The 15,891-nt window shown below is 37.8% G+C and overlaps 1 protein-coding gene across 1 annotated transcript in view; it reads right to left on the bottom strand.

Moving 5' to 3' along the window:
• LOC107660666 (T-cell immunomodulatory protein-like) overlaps window positions 1-15,891 on the bottom strand; it is a 156,619-nt gene that overhangs the window by 28,038 nt on the left and 112,690 nt on the right. The window contains exons 11-13 of the mRNA XM_016450054.1: window positions 14,586-14,739; window positions 12,296-12,404; window positions 3,435-3,478 (exon numbers count right to left, since the gene is read on the bottom strand). Of these exons, the coding sequence (XP_016305540.1) occupies window positions 3,435-3,478; window positions 12,296-12,404; window positions 14,586-14,739 (307 nt within the window). The remainder of the gene's footprint in view (window positions 1-3,434; window positions 3,479-12,295; window positions 12,405-14,585; window positions 14,740-15,891) is intronic.

Below are 15,891 nucleotides of genomic sequence, written 5' to 3'. Positions count from 1 at the left end.
TGTGTTTTTTGAACATTAAAGCATGTCAACATATTCTGTTACACCAAATACACAAAATAATGATCTTTAAAAAAGCATCATATGACCCCTTTAAAAACGTATTGATCCCAAACTCTTGAATGGTAGTGTGACTACATATCTTGCAACTGCAATTTTGTTTTCTTGTAATTATGAAATTTAAACCTAAAAAATTCCAGCTCACCTAATCTGCCCCTTAAAGAAATGGAAGTTACTTGTGGCAGAGCATGAAGAGCACCTACCTACTATTATCAAGACCTGGAGAACTGAAAAAGCAAAGCTTAAATCGCACATGAAGACAAAATCTGACCCAGACATGACTGCCAAACATAATGTCTGCAACTTCAGAAGCCAGTTACAAAGCAAAAAATAACCTCCATTAAACTCTTCAGATTGCTGAAGCAAAATAAACAGCTGGAGGGCCTTGGGCTACATCAAACATACAAGGACAGGTGGATAACCCATGATCTCCCTGATGAAAAGACCAGACAGCAAGAGACAAAAATTGAGACTGAGCAAGCCAAAGAACACAGAGAAACAATGTAAACGTGGGAAGATAGAGCATCAGAGGAAACAAAGTGTTGCCTAAGACAGCAGAGAGGCGAGAAGCAGCTAAAAGGAGATAAACGGATACGTCACAAGAACTGGATTGGGAATAACAAACACCTCCGTGAGTGACTGCAACAGTGGGCCAAATATTTGAACAAAGAACCCCTAAGGAACTAACTAAGACTTTCTCCAAACTAAAACAAACTAAAATACTACAAGAGTGGGTCATTTTTTTGCAAGCAAAATATAGACAAGGCAAATATTTCATTGTATTTTTTATGAATCATAGGCTCCAAATGAACTAGGCACAAACATGATCACAATCCTTTGTTTCATGTATACAAAGCAAACTGTCTGCACTCGGCATATCACTAAGTTAGAGAACCCATACGACGTGATCTGTGTGTCTGTGTTTGTGCGTGTCTAAAGTAGAGGATGAACGGCTGGGCAGAAGCTGTATTATCTCTTCATTACGAAGGATGACAGTTAACGAACAGAGGTCTCTGAGTGTGTATGTGTGTGTCGCTCATGTATTAACAGAGTAATGAAATGGCTTTGGGACCCTGCCAAGAGCACGGTGCTGCTCTAACACACACACACACACACACACACACACACACACACACACACACACACACACACACACACACACACCTCTCTGTTACAGCTCTGTAGCTGTGTCTGAAATATATTTTCTAAATTGTGCACTATATAGGCTGTTAGTTATTCTGTTCATTCCCTATTTGCATCATCTATGTGGCATTCACTATATGTTGAGAACAGTGATTCAGTGAACAACTATGTGATTTCAGACATCTCTAGCATAAAATCTACAGATAATGGAGAAAAGTCAAAGAGAACGTAGAAAAACACAATAGATGGCAGGAGAGGGTGAACGATGGACTGACAAAAGAAAAGAAAGAAGGAAACAAGGTACAGAAGAGCTCACAGACAAATGGAGAGAGTGTAGAAGAGAGAGAGAAAAAACAAGAGTGAGAACATAAAAGCCTGTCTTCGCATCAGAAGGAGGACAGCTTTGTGACACACTTGTCCCCGACCTCAACAGCTAGTCAATAACGTCAGAGTGAAGATAACAAGACAGAACTCACAGACAACCAAAATCAGGTTTCATGGTTATAAGAGATGCCTACATGCAATGGTCGACTGTTACATACATTTTTTAATTAACAGCATTGGCAGAAGTTTTCCTGTTTGGCCGATTAGTGTCTGAAGAGAGCCTTTTGTTTTGACAGTGCTGAGAATTTTCTGTATTGCAGAGAGAAGTTGGCAAAGCCCAATTGTTTACATGTTTATTTTTTAACGAGGTTCCCTTTTTCATAAAGTAATTGGTTTAGTAAATACCATGTAAAATAATACAAATTTTATAACTTTTCTTTAAACTAAATACTAGTAATATTATATTATAAATTAATTGATTTGATAAAAATACAGTCATATTGTGAAATATTATTACAATTTAATATAGCTGTTTTCTATTTTAGTTTACATTAAAATGTAATTTATTCCCGTGATGGCAAAGCTGAATTTTCAGCAGTCATTACCCTAGTCTTCAGTGTAGGGATGGGAAGATTCCCCGATTCGCTCAGTGCATCAGCATAAAAAGTTAACGATGCGAAGCATCGGTTTAAAAAGTGTGCATCGGCTACAAGTTGTCATATATATCGCGATGCATTGTTTCTAACATATTTACATCGGTAAAAACCAATTCATTTATATATAATTACTAGTGGATGTGCTATACTTTTATTCTTTAGAAAGTGACCAATAATCTGTGACCAATATTTTATATGTAGATTGATTTCTCCTCTCTAAACTGTTTCTCAAGCGCGTTCTCTCATCACTGCTGCTGCTGCGTGAATATGACGCATCACAACACCACAGAGACCCGAGGAAAAACTGGGATTAAAGTCCAAAACCTGACTTGAAATAACCTAACAAATCACTCAGGGCTAAAGCGGTTCCATCTTCACTTTAATGTCGATCATGGATCAAATCGATCCACCATGACAAACAGCGAATATATCTTTGCTGTTTAATGCATTTGAGACGTTGTGTGCATAACTGACATGTCACAGGTATATTTTTCATCTGTAAATGTCAGAAAGTCACGCAAACATATCCATTTTGTTGTCAGGAGTAAGTGGGCGAGGCACACGAGAGCAACGAGGGCTACTGCGCGCATGCACGCTAAACAGACTGAGCGCAATCGAATAGGAGTGCAATAATTATATCTTATAGCAGTTAAAATATAGTCCATTTTCTTTATTATTTATTTTAATGTTTAATTCAGTGATTTTAACTTTTAATTTAGTTATTTTAATGCTTTAAAGAGCAAGTTTAGATTGTAATGTTCTGATGTTCTGCTATCTGTTCTGCAATCTATAAAATGTACAGCTGTAATACAACCAGAGAGAAAGGCTGCATGCAAATTGCATTGTGTTGAATCGAATCGAATCGAATCGAAATCGGATCGCACTGCATCGTAATAGGGGTGAATCATATCACATCGCATCGGTAGCTGCTTCATATGTATCTTTAATGTATCGTATCGTATCGTTGGCTATGCATCGAGATGCGTATCGTATCGGCCTGAGTCATGAGATGCACATCCCTACTTCAGTGCCAAATGATGATTTGGAGAAAAAAAAAAAAACACCGGAGCTGACAGTCGTACTGTTAAAATTCAGCATATTATTAACTTATTAACAAAAAATAAATGAAAACTTGCTTAAGCTAAAATACTCAATAAACGAACATGCAATAGACAGGGATTGTGTAGAACACTGTTTGAATTCTTCTGAAATCTGCGGGAACAGATTGCATGTGGACCTGGTGATGCCAAACACATGCCATTCCCATGGACAGTCATTGGAGCACAGGCCACTGAGCACTACAGAGAGAAAGAGATAAAGAGGGAGAAAGACAATCATAACTTTGTCCCACACATCTGGTCCTTAGATAAGACACGTTGATTGCAGCGTCTGTATCAAATCCACTTCACAACACTCTGCTAAACACAAGCAGCAGTACATTCACCTCCTCTAATATCACACAGTTTAACAGCAACTCTGCTCCCGCACACACCCTTCAGCCAAGAATTATGCCTAGAGAAAATTAATCGGGCAAAATGTGCACTAAATTCCCACTAATGGTGTGAAATAAGAGCCAGACTCTCTGCTTCTCTTGAGGCCAAAATTGACTGTTAGAGAACAGCACATATGAAAGGGAAAGTAAAAAATCATTAATTGCTCATTAGTGGCACACAAAGAACCATCTGTGTACTTGTTCATCTGTCTATCTAAACGCAGCATCAGACTTTTAAACTGGCAGTGACAGGCAGCACTATTTACAGACACAGCCAATTAGAAAGTTCAGGGTGGAAGTATACCAGCATAAATTATATAAGGGAAAATGGAAAGGACAAAGAAAAAAAGTGTCTTTGAAAGTCTGTGATGGAAAAACAAATTATGAAAATGTTTCAATCACTTCTCATCCTTTAAAAATGTATAGATTTCCTTGTTTGGTCTGACAGACAAATGTTCTGCATGAGTTATTAGGATTGTGAAATCAAATATGTGGCTTTAGTTTTCAAAGCGAATGTACTGAGGGGTGAAAAGAGAGGTGTGACATGAAGCTTGAAATAATTTTTCATTCATGCCTGGTCTAACAGTTTGTTTTATTTTTATTTTTATTTTTAGTGCTTGAAAGACAAGAACAGAGAGATAAAGTGCATCTTCCCTAGCCCTCCATGAATGAGTGAACTTGCTACACCCCTCTGTAATATTTGATAGATAACATTCTAGCACAGCATAGCCTTCTACTAAGGCTAATAGGAAATGAAGGAAGTTAAGCAACAGAAAATAGTGCAAAAATCTTCTGTTTCATGAGAAAAAAAATATTGAAACTCAAAATAATGTATGTTACTTACTGGTTAACAGCGTTTAAAAATTACATTTTCATTCTGGAACAACTGAAATGAATTTTGTTCCCATTGTCAAATACATTATGGAAAATTATTATTATTATTATTTTTTTTTCTTTCTTGAAATATTTTGAATACTTGATTCATATTGAATAAACATAAATACAGATATCAATTCTGCAATGGAAATATTTCATTAGTTGTTCTGCCAGTGCCACAAAGAATATATGTTATTTTTTTAATAGAAGTATGAAATGGACTTTATGTACATGCCATAGCTCCCATGAGCAAAGCACGTAGATTTCAAATCATATACACTACCATTCAAATAGTCTGGGGTCAATTTTTTTTAATGTTTTTAAAGGAACTCTCTTATACTCACCAAGGCTGCTTTAATTTGATCAAAAATACAGTAAATGCAGTAATACTGTAAATAAAATAACTGTTTTGTATTTTAGTATATTTAAAAAAAAAATGTAGTCCTGTGATAGCAATGGCAAATTTCCAGCAGCCATTACATCAGTCTTGAGTATCACATACTCCTTCAGAAATCTTTGTAATATGCAGATTTGGTGAAAAAAAGTCATTTTTATTATTATTATTATTATCAATGTTGAAAACAGTTTGCTCAATGTTTTTGATACCATACATTTTTTTGATGAATAGAAAGTTCAACAGAACGGTATTTATTTGAAATAGATTTTTTTTTTTGTAACAAAGTAAATGTCTTTACTGTCACTTTTGATAAATTTTATGCGTCCTTGCTGAATAAAACAATAATTCCTTAAGAAAAAAAAATGTACTGACCCCAAAATTTGGTATGGCCGTTCTGGGTCCTGCAGCAAACAAGCAGCTGACATCTAGATGAACAGGAATGCTAACAGATAACCTTCTCCAGGTATTATAGACCTCATTGTGGCAGACATCCTGCTGACCTGAAGCTGTCAGATACATTTTAAATCTCTAAGGCTAGTGTTTGTGAATGTGTAGCTAATATTGAACACCAGTTTGAACATACAAACTGACATGCCTGCACATGAACGCTGAAGGATAAGGAAACATGCACACATAGTGGAAATGTCTCTATCAATGACAAGCTACCAGCAGGGCTTGTGCACTGAGCTGAAGCATGATATGCACAATCATGACACGCTCCCACTGTGTCTGTGTGTTTGTGTGTGTGCATGTACTGCTGGGCAGTGCCCACCAAAGAGTACAGCATAAAACCATTAAAAGACACAAGGTTTAGCACTGAATACATCTAAACGTGCTTAATCCCAATGAAATGCCATTTTGTGAACTCACTGCATGAATAATGCGCTTGTTTACTGTCAGAGCTTAGTGTGAGCCTTCATACACAGATAAGACTCGACGTTTGTCTCAATTCCTCTCGCAGTCTCCATTTGGAGATCCTGGAAACCTCTCTAATACAAAGAAATTAAAATAATCACACAGCGACAGGCCTGTCATCAGACATCTATGATAAACTGAGGGGAAATACAGAGCGGTAAAGTGGACAGTCGAAAAAACTATTCAAATAAAAACGTACGATGGTTCATTCATCATAATGACATCTTGATAACTTTATAAGGTTATGCCTCATCCCAGAATGTCTGACATGATTGTGTTTGAACAGCTTCAACTGTTTTTTCTTCTTCTTGTTGTGACAAAAGGAACAGATCCAAATTGTGTTGCAGTTTGTTGTTCCCAGGACATTGGGAGATTCCGCGGAGTGAATCTGCCGGGAGTTTGCAGCAACAGTGGAATAGCTGTGATGTGATGGCTGTGAAATTGGACATGAGGCCTGCTGTTCTGTTCCGCACTGGTAAACCAGATGCCACCGACGCTCTAAGTGACTGTGTCTCATGTCATTCATAATAGCTGCCCCACACAGACGCTCACACATCATTACACCATCAGAAGTGGTGGTGCACTACTTCATAAAGCTGGAATAATACCTGTCACTCTTAATCTAGTCCATGAAACTGGTGACCAGGTGCTTTCAAAGTTGTGAGATCACAGCCTGGAGTCGGGAGATTACATCCATTACCTTACTCTAACCCAGTAGCAACGCAGACGGCTTTATGATTGGCTCTTAGTCTCGGTTGAGGTCAGGCAGTGATTACAGTAACAAGCAGCACTCATCACCTAATCAATCCGCCTCAATAAAAATAGAAAAAAATAAAATCTCCACACACTTAAAGCGGCAGTGTCTATGCTCAAATACTACTAATCCAGCTTCATATGCAGAGAGAAGCAAGTAAACTATCATTTTGCAGAAATAATGTGGCTCTGTTTGTTTGAGCAGCCAGACACAGAAACACTGACAAATGGCATCAATTTGGGGCGTGGCTATCTGTTTGACGACCAGGTTGTGCACCACTCAAAATTGAACTGAAAATGCCTTTTAAAATCTAGTTCTTGGATAAATTTTAACTGAAATTAAAGGTAGAATTGAAGGCAGTAAATAGGAAACAATTTTTTTTAATTTGAAAAAGTAGAATTAAAACGAATAGTTTGAAACAAAAAGTTTGAAAGTTTTTAAAAACTTTTTCCAGACAGACAGACATAAAGACACACAGATGGATGAATGTCACAATACAGTAGATGGATAGCTAATAGATGGATAGAACGATTGAACAATAGAATGATGGATGGAACGATAGAACAATAGAACAACAGACAGACAGACAGACAGACAGACAGATAGATAGTTCATAGACAGAATGATAAACAGAATGACAGAATGATCGATAGATAAAAAATAGATACAGTAGATGGATAGCTAAAAGATGGATAGAATGACAGACTGATAGATAGTATGATAGATTGCTAGAGTGATAGACAGTATGACAGATAGAATAACAATGATAAACAGCACAATAGATAGAACGACAGACAGACAGACAGACAGTTGGACAGGCAGAATAATAGGCAGAATGACAGATAAAATGATAGATAGAACTATAGAACAATATGTGGCCAGTTCAATTCAAATTCACACTCATGAAAGGGATTACATTTTTCAATTCTGAATTTTGCACAACCTTTTAGACCACAAAAAGACAAACTTGTTCCTCAAAATTAGCTGTGTCATCCAACTGCCGAGTCTGGTGTGTGACACCTTTCACTTTCTCTCCCCGATAATTTAGTGTTTTTCTCTACTACATCTGACTAATGAGGCAAAACAAACAAACAAATAAAAAGAACAAGAGTGACTAACGGGACTGAACTGAAATCACAGCGAATCATTCATAAAATCCAATCAGCTATAGTGAAAGAAAAAGACCTTCTTTTATGAGTTCTCATGTACAGTTGTAAGGTGTGGGGCGGGGGCTTGGTTTCTAGAGTGACAGATAACAGATTCGAGGAAGGAGCTTGCACTGGACTGAACAAAGCACGCAGATGTTCCTCATTGCGGCTCATCTGCATTCTAATAAATGAACAGGAATGCAATCAGCTGCCATAGTTCTCCCTCTCTGCCTATAGCCAACACACACCACAAACACACACTCCAACCACCGTCTGTGTGCTTCTAGAGCACGCAAATCACAGGAAATTACGGCACCTGGCCTCTTCCCTCCTCTGATACTCTCCTGCTACCCGCTGACTGCTCACTCGGACTTCTTTTTCTGTCTATTGAGTTGTAGCTCAGAGGGGAGGTATAAATATGTGTGTTTGAGCATTTATGACACTGAGGAAAAAAGGGGCAAGTGGGTGTTTTAAACATGGCAAAAGATAAAAGGGCTGGAGTGTAAATCCAGAACAAAACTAAGGCTTCAACATATTACACGTTTGTGATAAGGCTCAAATTCTTTTCATGTTCAGCTTCAGATTTATGTCAAAATACACATGGCCTTGAGGACTTGGCAGCATCGAACAGAACTAAATTGTTTATTTATTCCTCTGAGGATGGAATAACTGAAGGCTTTCCCGGCAATATGCAAACCACTGGGTACTGAGAGAGGGAAAGGTGATTGCATTAGGACAGCTTTCATACCCACAATTCCTCTAGAGGACAGTAAACGAGGCAAGTTATTATAATGCACCGGTGTACGTCACCTGCCTCGCCTTAGTGGCTGGTGGAGGGTGAGGTGGATATTAGGTGAGTTTCTAGTTATCAAAAAACTGTCCCCATATTTTGATACCTTTTTTTTTATACTATTACGAATATATGGATATAAACGGTCTTTAACTGCTTTACAAAGTTGTTCACAAGCTGCACACACACAATAAATAACCGATACACATTTGAACATTATCTACAATATACTGTGGGTAAATATCCACCTCCACCAGTGCTCTTTTTATTTTCTGTCTTATAAAGTATCCAGTTAAGCTGTGAGAAAGTGTGTAAGCTCACTGTCCAAATGAATCAAACTGGATTGTGAACAATTTCAGACCTATATTTAATTGATTATATCAATAGTGATTCATTTATGAATCTGATCCTCACAATCATTGCTAGTTTTAATTCATAAGGCTGATAAAAACACACATGACATGACTGCTGAAATATTATCAGGGACATTAGGGCTTTTTTACACTTGAAATAGTTAACCCTGGGTCATTCTAAACAGAATCATGGGATATCTTGGTTTATATTTCACAATGTTCATAATTTATCTGGTGTTAATAATTCATAAGCTGATGTTTCACACTGTAGATTCCTAAACTCTGCATTAATGTGTATATTTGCAGTGTCAGTGCCATTGATTGGACGAACACAGCACTCGACCTGTTTACATGATGGCTCTAGTATTGTGCATCCTTGCGTTATATATTCCCATCTGTACTATCAAGTTTTTCCTGAATAGAGTTTTCTGTAGACCATAAAGGTAAAAATCTTCACTCCAACTCATTTGTTTTCAGTCAGCATTTTATATTTTTACCTCCAAACTCTGAAACGACAATGCATAGTCTTTCTGTAACTTTACTTGAATATGAAGCACGCAATTGTTATGAAGCATTTGTTGGAACCCCAGGTAAGAAGTGGTGCTATCCCCACTTCTAAATTACAAGTGTGAAATGTACCTTTATCAGAGGTTAAAAGTGGGGTTTAGAACGACGATAACCCGGTGTAGCGAATCAGCTCATAAGGGAAATATGAATAATTATAATTTGCATATGGAACTTGAATCGAAATTACTAAAGATTCTCAGGACACTAATATATTGCCTATGTACCAACATATAATATACACTCTCGTTGTATATTATGTATATCATCAGAAGACTAATTCATAGATACTAAACATGGTAGGGTTACATATATGTAGGATGACAGGAATGAGTGTTTCCATCACAAGCCTGCATAAAACAGTATAAAATCTATAAAGACAGTATAAAGACAACATACACGATGACCTGAAGGCTATGTGTGTTCATTCAAAGGAAGGTTTTCCTATGGATTAATTAGTAGAAAAGTCAATTTCTACTGTGCATTGTGCCTCTTGCTATGGAACATGCAGTGATTTTCCCTACTCACATTCCATCAGGTCGTAAATGGCTCTGGTCTTAGCAAAGGTGTCGGGGTTGCCATGGGAACCAGTGGCCTGTGGTCATTCGCAGACATCCTGGCGCCCAGTCTATTGGGTGAGGGGTCTGTGACGACTTGTTAATCTAATGAATAACTGATTTGTTAAATCAAATGAAAAATTGTGTTTTTGATTGGTCCAGATGCTACACCGGGGTTAAACGCAGTGTGAAAAGCCCTAATGATTCTCAGGTTGGCATACAGTAATCATGGCATAAAGTCCACCATCAGGCAAAGATTTGTCAGTAGTATATTATTGGCTCATGCCCAGTAAAGAGGATTTTGCAACACCTCTGGTGGGTCTGCTGTTTGGTTCCTCATTAATACATAGAAGGACTTCAATATTTTGCGCTGCAGAATGGCAGTATCTAGCACATCTTTCAGTTTGAAGAGTCATTTGCAGCCGACTGAAGAAAAACTATTCTCAGAGCAATGCAGCACATATGAACATATGGGCAATGATGGTTTCGGTTTTGATTCATGTGAATTTGATTAATGTGAAACCTACTGATTTTTAATACAGCACCATTTCTATTGCTTGAACATGGTTGGCTAATGCATTTAAGCATCTGTGGCCTGTCTCAGAGATGCCGGGATATACAGAGCTAATATATTTAGCAGGGATGGGAAAGTCTCCATTTACAGCTGTGTCTCAATCAGACGGCAAATTACTTCCCAAATTGCCATTTTAACTCTTCTTTAACTACAATATTAAAAATCGTTGGTACTCAGGTTGTGCATATATTTTTCAGCCAGTATTTCACTAATATTTACACTACTGTTTAAAATTTTTGGGGGCAGATTTTTTTTTCCATTATGTAATACTATATATTCAGCAAGGGCACATTAAAAGAACAGTTCATTTACTCACCCTCATGTCATTCCAAACCTGAATGATTTTCCTTCTTATGTTTAACATAAAAGAAGATATTTAGAAGAATGTTGGTAATCAAAGAGTTGATGGTCCCCATTGACTTTTTTTCCCCCCTCTACTACGGAAGTCAATGGGGACCAACAACAGTTTGGCTCTTCAAAATATCTTCTGTGCTCAACATAAGAAAGAAACATATACAGGTTTGGAACGACATGAGGGTGAGTAAATGATGACAAAATGTAAATTTTGGGGTGAAGTTTTTTTTTTAATTGACCCAAAGTGACATAAATCTATTGCAACAATGTAAAAGTATTTATTATTTTGAATAAAGGCATTTTTGTAAAAATGTTTCTATTCATCAAAGAATCCTGAAAAAAAAATATTAGGCAGCACAACTGTTTTCAACATTGATAATAAGAAGAATTGTTTCCTGAGCAGCAAATCAGCATATTAGAAGGATTTCTGAAGGATTGTGAGACACTGAAGTCTGGATCTGCTGAAAATTCAGCTAATTCAGGAATAAACGACATCTAAAATAGTTCTTTTAAATTGTAATAATATTGTTTAAATTTTTTACTGTATTTTTGATCAAATAAATGCAGCCTTGGTAAAGTTTAAAGTGTCTTCTTTCAAAAACATACAAAAAACAAAAGCTTAGCAACCCCATACTTTTGAACGTGTAGTGTCACTGCCGTTTTACAGACAAAGACAAACCCCGTCTGTGTGGAATGGACTAGTGTAGACAGACTGACTGTAGAGGAGTGCAGGAGCAGGAAGTCATGAGTCTGCCATTATTCACAGGGAAACGGCATAAACTACAGACTCATAAAAGCAGCTTTATTATGGAGGAGAGTCTATTTGTATAAAACATAACATTTATATTATATATAAACATCAATTCCACCCCTCACTCACAAACACAAGTGGCTATTTGATTTGAAAGGGGCACAAGCATCTTGGGAGCACTTTGTCACTGCAGTAAACCACCCAGAGTGCCTCTCTCTCCTCAGAGCCAGACATTCTGGCTTACAGCAGTCTCATTAAACACCACATCTACAGGAAAGAGAGAAAGAGAGTGCGGTAATAAGCGCGAGGAGGGAGATTTAGAGACTCTGGGTCAGTCTCATCCCTGTTTTAATCTGACACTGATAGAATGATCCTCACATGCTGTTACACTGAGGAAGCTAATCTGTGCGCTTGAGCTAGAGGAGGTTTCTCCTTCTCCTTTAATTAAAACACAGCAGGCAGGATTGAATGGCATCACGGCTGCTTTCTAGTGGATGTATTTGGCTCTGGAAATGTCAGCTCTTCAAATGTCAGCACCTGGAAGCTCTACCGCCACTACGGCGGCCACACTGGACAAACTTCATACTCACCGATCACTTTTACAAAATACGCGTCGGCCTCGAAGTTGTTCTTCAAAGCGTGGATGACGAGCTCTTCCTCTCCTTCCACCTTGCTGAGCACGATCATATCTAATATACCCTGCAAATGAGAAATCAGAAACAATGTATAGAGCCCATTGAATCTCTCCCGTCTGATGAGCACTCATATCCTTAATGGACTCCAGCAAGCTATTACGCTCCTTATCAGCCCCTCTCTGCAGTCTATCGGTCTCGCTCTTAAGAACACGGTTGTGCATGGGCTCCTGCACAGATAGCATCCTAATACTGTGCTAATGATGACTAGCTCGAATGCTAACAGAATGAGACATGTGCGTGCTGTTTGTTTAATGAGCCTTTAGCTCCATTAGTTATGTAAGCATGAGGGAATTCGAGGTAATTGGCTATATTGTGATTACGATGGGGAGAAGGTTGCGATACAGATGGAGAGAAGGGTCGAGGGAGGGAATGAGTGAATCAGTGGGAAAGGAAGGGAGAGATGATGGCGAAATAAGACTGTCTGCAGAGGTGAGACGTTTGACTTCTTTAGGTGAGCACCAAGAAGCTCACAAACCAATAGAGACCCTCATACATGCAAACATGTGTGACTGATACTTTGCTCAGACTCATGTAAGATTTCTTCAGCAGACAAGCGTGAGAAAGACATAAAGAGAGTGAGAGATAGTAAAAAAATCAATAAGTTATAGAATCAGTAATCTCAATGCACTGTCTGTAATGGTGTAATCTTTTAGAAAATCCAGCTTCAACGCCACCAGCTATTAGTCTAGACAAGGGTGAGCACACACTGGCCACTGATTCAGTATGGAGGAATCTCACAGTGTCCACCAAAAGCACCAAGTTGTAGCACTATTTTCACAAGCATGCCCATGAATTCTACAAAAAATAAGAAAAACTGCATAAACTATAAAGCATTCAGATATTTTTTCTTATTTTAAGAACTGTGTGTGAAAAAATGTCATGAATACAATGTCGCAAGGCAAAAAAGTCTTAATGGTAAAAAAAAAAACATTTTATATATGCAATTCTTTCCTTTTGATTTTGGGGTAAAAAAATGTAACCTGAACATTTCTGTGAGATTAACCCATACTGTATACAGAAGCTAAGCATTAGGAAAGAGCCAGACATATTCATGTGTGTGCCTTGTGTAGAATGAACAGTCCAAATCAATGCGTCTGATCAAAGGACACTTAGAAATCAATAATCTATAACAAAACCTTGAGCACTAGGGAGATACACACAGCTCAAGGGAGAAGAGACTGAGCTGCCCCCAGGGAAGCTTCACTTAAAATACTAAAAGCAGAAAACGCCTCAAACCATAGGCACACCCCTAATACTGATCAACAGAAACAGTGCACTGTATTACAAAAGACAACCAGAAAGAAAAAATGGAGGAGGCCTATTTACAGCCATTCTGAAACTTGTAGGAAAATGTTTTTGGTAAAATAAGAATGTAAAATGTAACAAGACATTCATTTGAACCCCTTGACACTACATCTAAAAATTATGAACATGACCATTAAATTTTTTCCCCAATGGTTTGGATGCCAAAATATATAAATAAATCACAGACAAATAAAATATTAAATAAAATAAGTGTTTGGGTCATGTGTCTCAAACAAGCATTGCTAGATGTTGCATGCTTATCAGTGTTACTTTAGTATTATTTTTATACTGTCATATTTTGAATTAGCTCTTTTTAGATTTTCATTTTAAGTTTTGTTTCAATTTAAGTCATTTTGTTGTGTGTTTGCCATTTTCATTTTTTTAAATAATTCTACTTTGCGTAAATATATATATATTTTTTTGTAATTTTAGAACTTCAGCTTCAACTTTAACTTATTTTTGTATTACTTACTTGCCAAAACAACATTTCTAATTTTCTAGTTTACAATTTTCATGTAATATTTATATATTATTTTAGCAACACAAACACTTATTCACATCAGACTTGGTTCAAACAGGTCTTAAGACTACAGAGACTGCTATATTATAGGATGGAAGGGTGTTAAGCATCAGAGACTGGGGTTTTTGTAAAGTTCTCTACTCTCAATGTCAAAAGAAGAGAGTACCTGTGTCACACCACAGGGACAACATTACAGTCAAAGTAAATCAGATAATGACTAAAGCTCGGTATAATGTGGGCCACCGAGACATCAACGAGATGAAGAAAGAGTGATCGGGGACAGAGAAAGAGAGGGAGATTGAAGCAGAGGCAGCGCTTTAATTAAAGCGCCAAAAGCAAGGGGAAAAGGCCAACACTTACGTCCTCATAGATGTCAAAAAAAGTGGCCACAACAGCCTTGGGGATGGCACTGAGGTCTGACTGTTCCCAGTGCACACGGAACATGCGGCCCGCCTGCCGACAGCTCACGTTATTACACGCCACATTCTCTAACAGGAACGCCTGCTGCTGTGTGCTGCTGAGACAGAAAGAAAGAGAAAAACAACCGTTAATGTGAGTAGAGTTGAGAAACACAATGCAAAAAAACTGTGCAGACACTGTGTCATGTTGAATGTAACCCTTGCTAATTAAGTTCACAAGCATATAGCAAACCACTGAACTTTGACCAATTAAAGAGCATGTCTGAGACTGAACACTTCTTCAGTGACAATATTACATGCATACATGCACACCGCAGACAGAGCACAGGAGAGGAGCACAGGGCTTGATGAATCAGTGAGACTGGAAAAAAGGTTGAAACTTGTGCACTGAACTTTTGATCCCTAAATAAAAAAGGCAATTAAGCAGAACCTATTCCTCCCCATAATTCAGTGCTGAGTGTGGGGAGGTGGATCTGGGAGGCAGCAGTGAATTATGAAATGAGATGCTTTTCTGCATTGCTCAACAACCCATCTGCCAGCCCTCTGCTTTATTTAAGACCCTTGTTTCATACCTTTATTTCACTGCCATTTCTCCCTCTAGTCTGATATTTACCAGTGACACTTCTCAGAACTACACCAATTTCGACCTGGGCATGTGAGAAGCTAAAAATAGAAACTGCATGAAGGTAGCAGGTAGAAGGTATTTTCTTCTCTGTCTTCCTTCTGTTGTTTCTTCTTGGTTTCAGAAGAAGAAAATAAAGATGGGACGCACACAAAACATACATTTGAAGCTGGATAACTGCTGCCAACTTACTACAAAACACACACTCCAGTTGAGCTACATAAACAATCTCTCACTCTCTACACTGTATATATGGGTACAGTGTTGGTTGTATTTGTGCATACTTACAGTACAAAAAATAAGGCCATATACAGAAACAAAATGGCACACTTGTGGAAGCAAACTAGCTGTTTTTATGTGTGTTATTGAGTTTTTGTCTACTGAAAGTCTTTTCAGAATGACGTTTAGTCAGCTGAACAATCGGTATGTTGTTAAATAACAGTACAATCCTTTGAACGCACTGTACTTCTATCCCTCACAGCCTTGTATTCATTCCCTTAAAAAATTTAATATACTACTACCCTGACTAAGGTCTATACAGTGATTTTATCCATCTTAACCCAAATGACTGACAGGTCAGACTCAGCTGATCTAATGGACCCCACTACAACCTCTACTCTGCTCA

This window comes from Sinocyclocheilus anshuiensis, unplaced genomic scaffold (assembly GCF_001515605.1).
Source record: "Sinocyclocheilus anshuiensis isolate Anshui unplaced genomic scaffold, SAMN03320099.WGS_v1.1 scaffold1879, whole genome shotgun sequence".
Taxonomy (NCBI): domain Eukaryota; kingdom Metazoa; phylum Chordata; class Actinopteri; order Cypriniformes; family Cyprinidae; genus Sinocyclocheilus; species Sinocyclocheilus anshuiensis.
The sequence above is the reverse complement of the archived record's forward strand: the minus strand, read 5'-3'. Positions and strand labels throughout refer to the sequence as shown.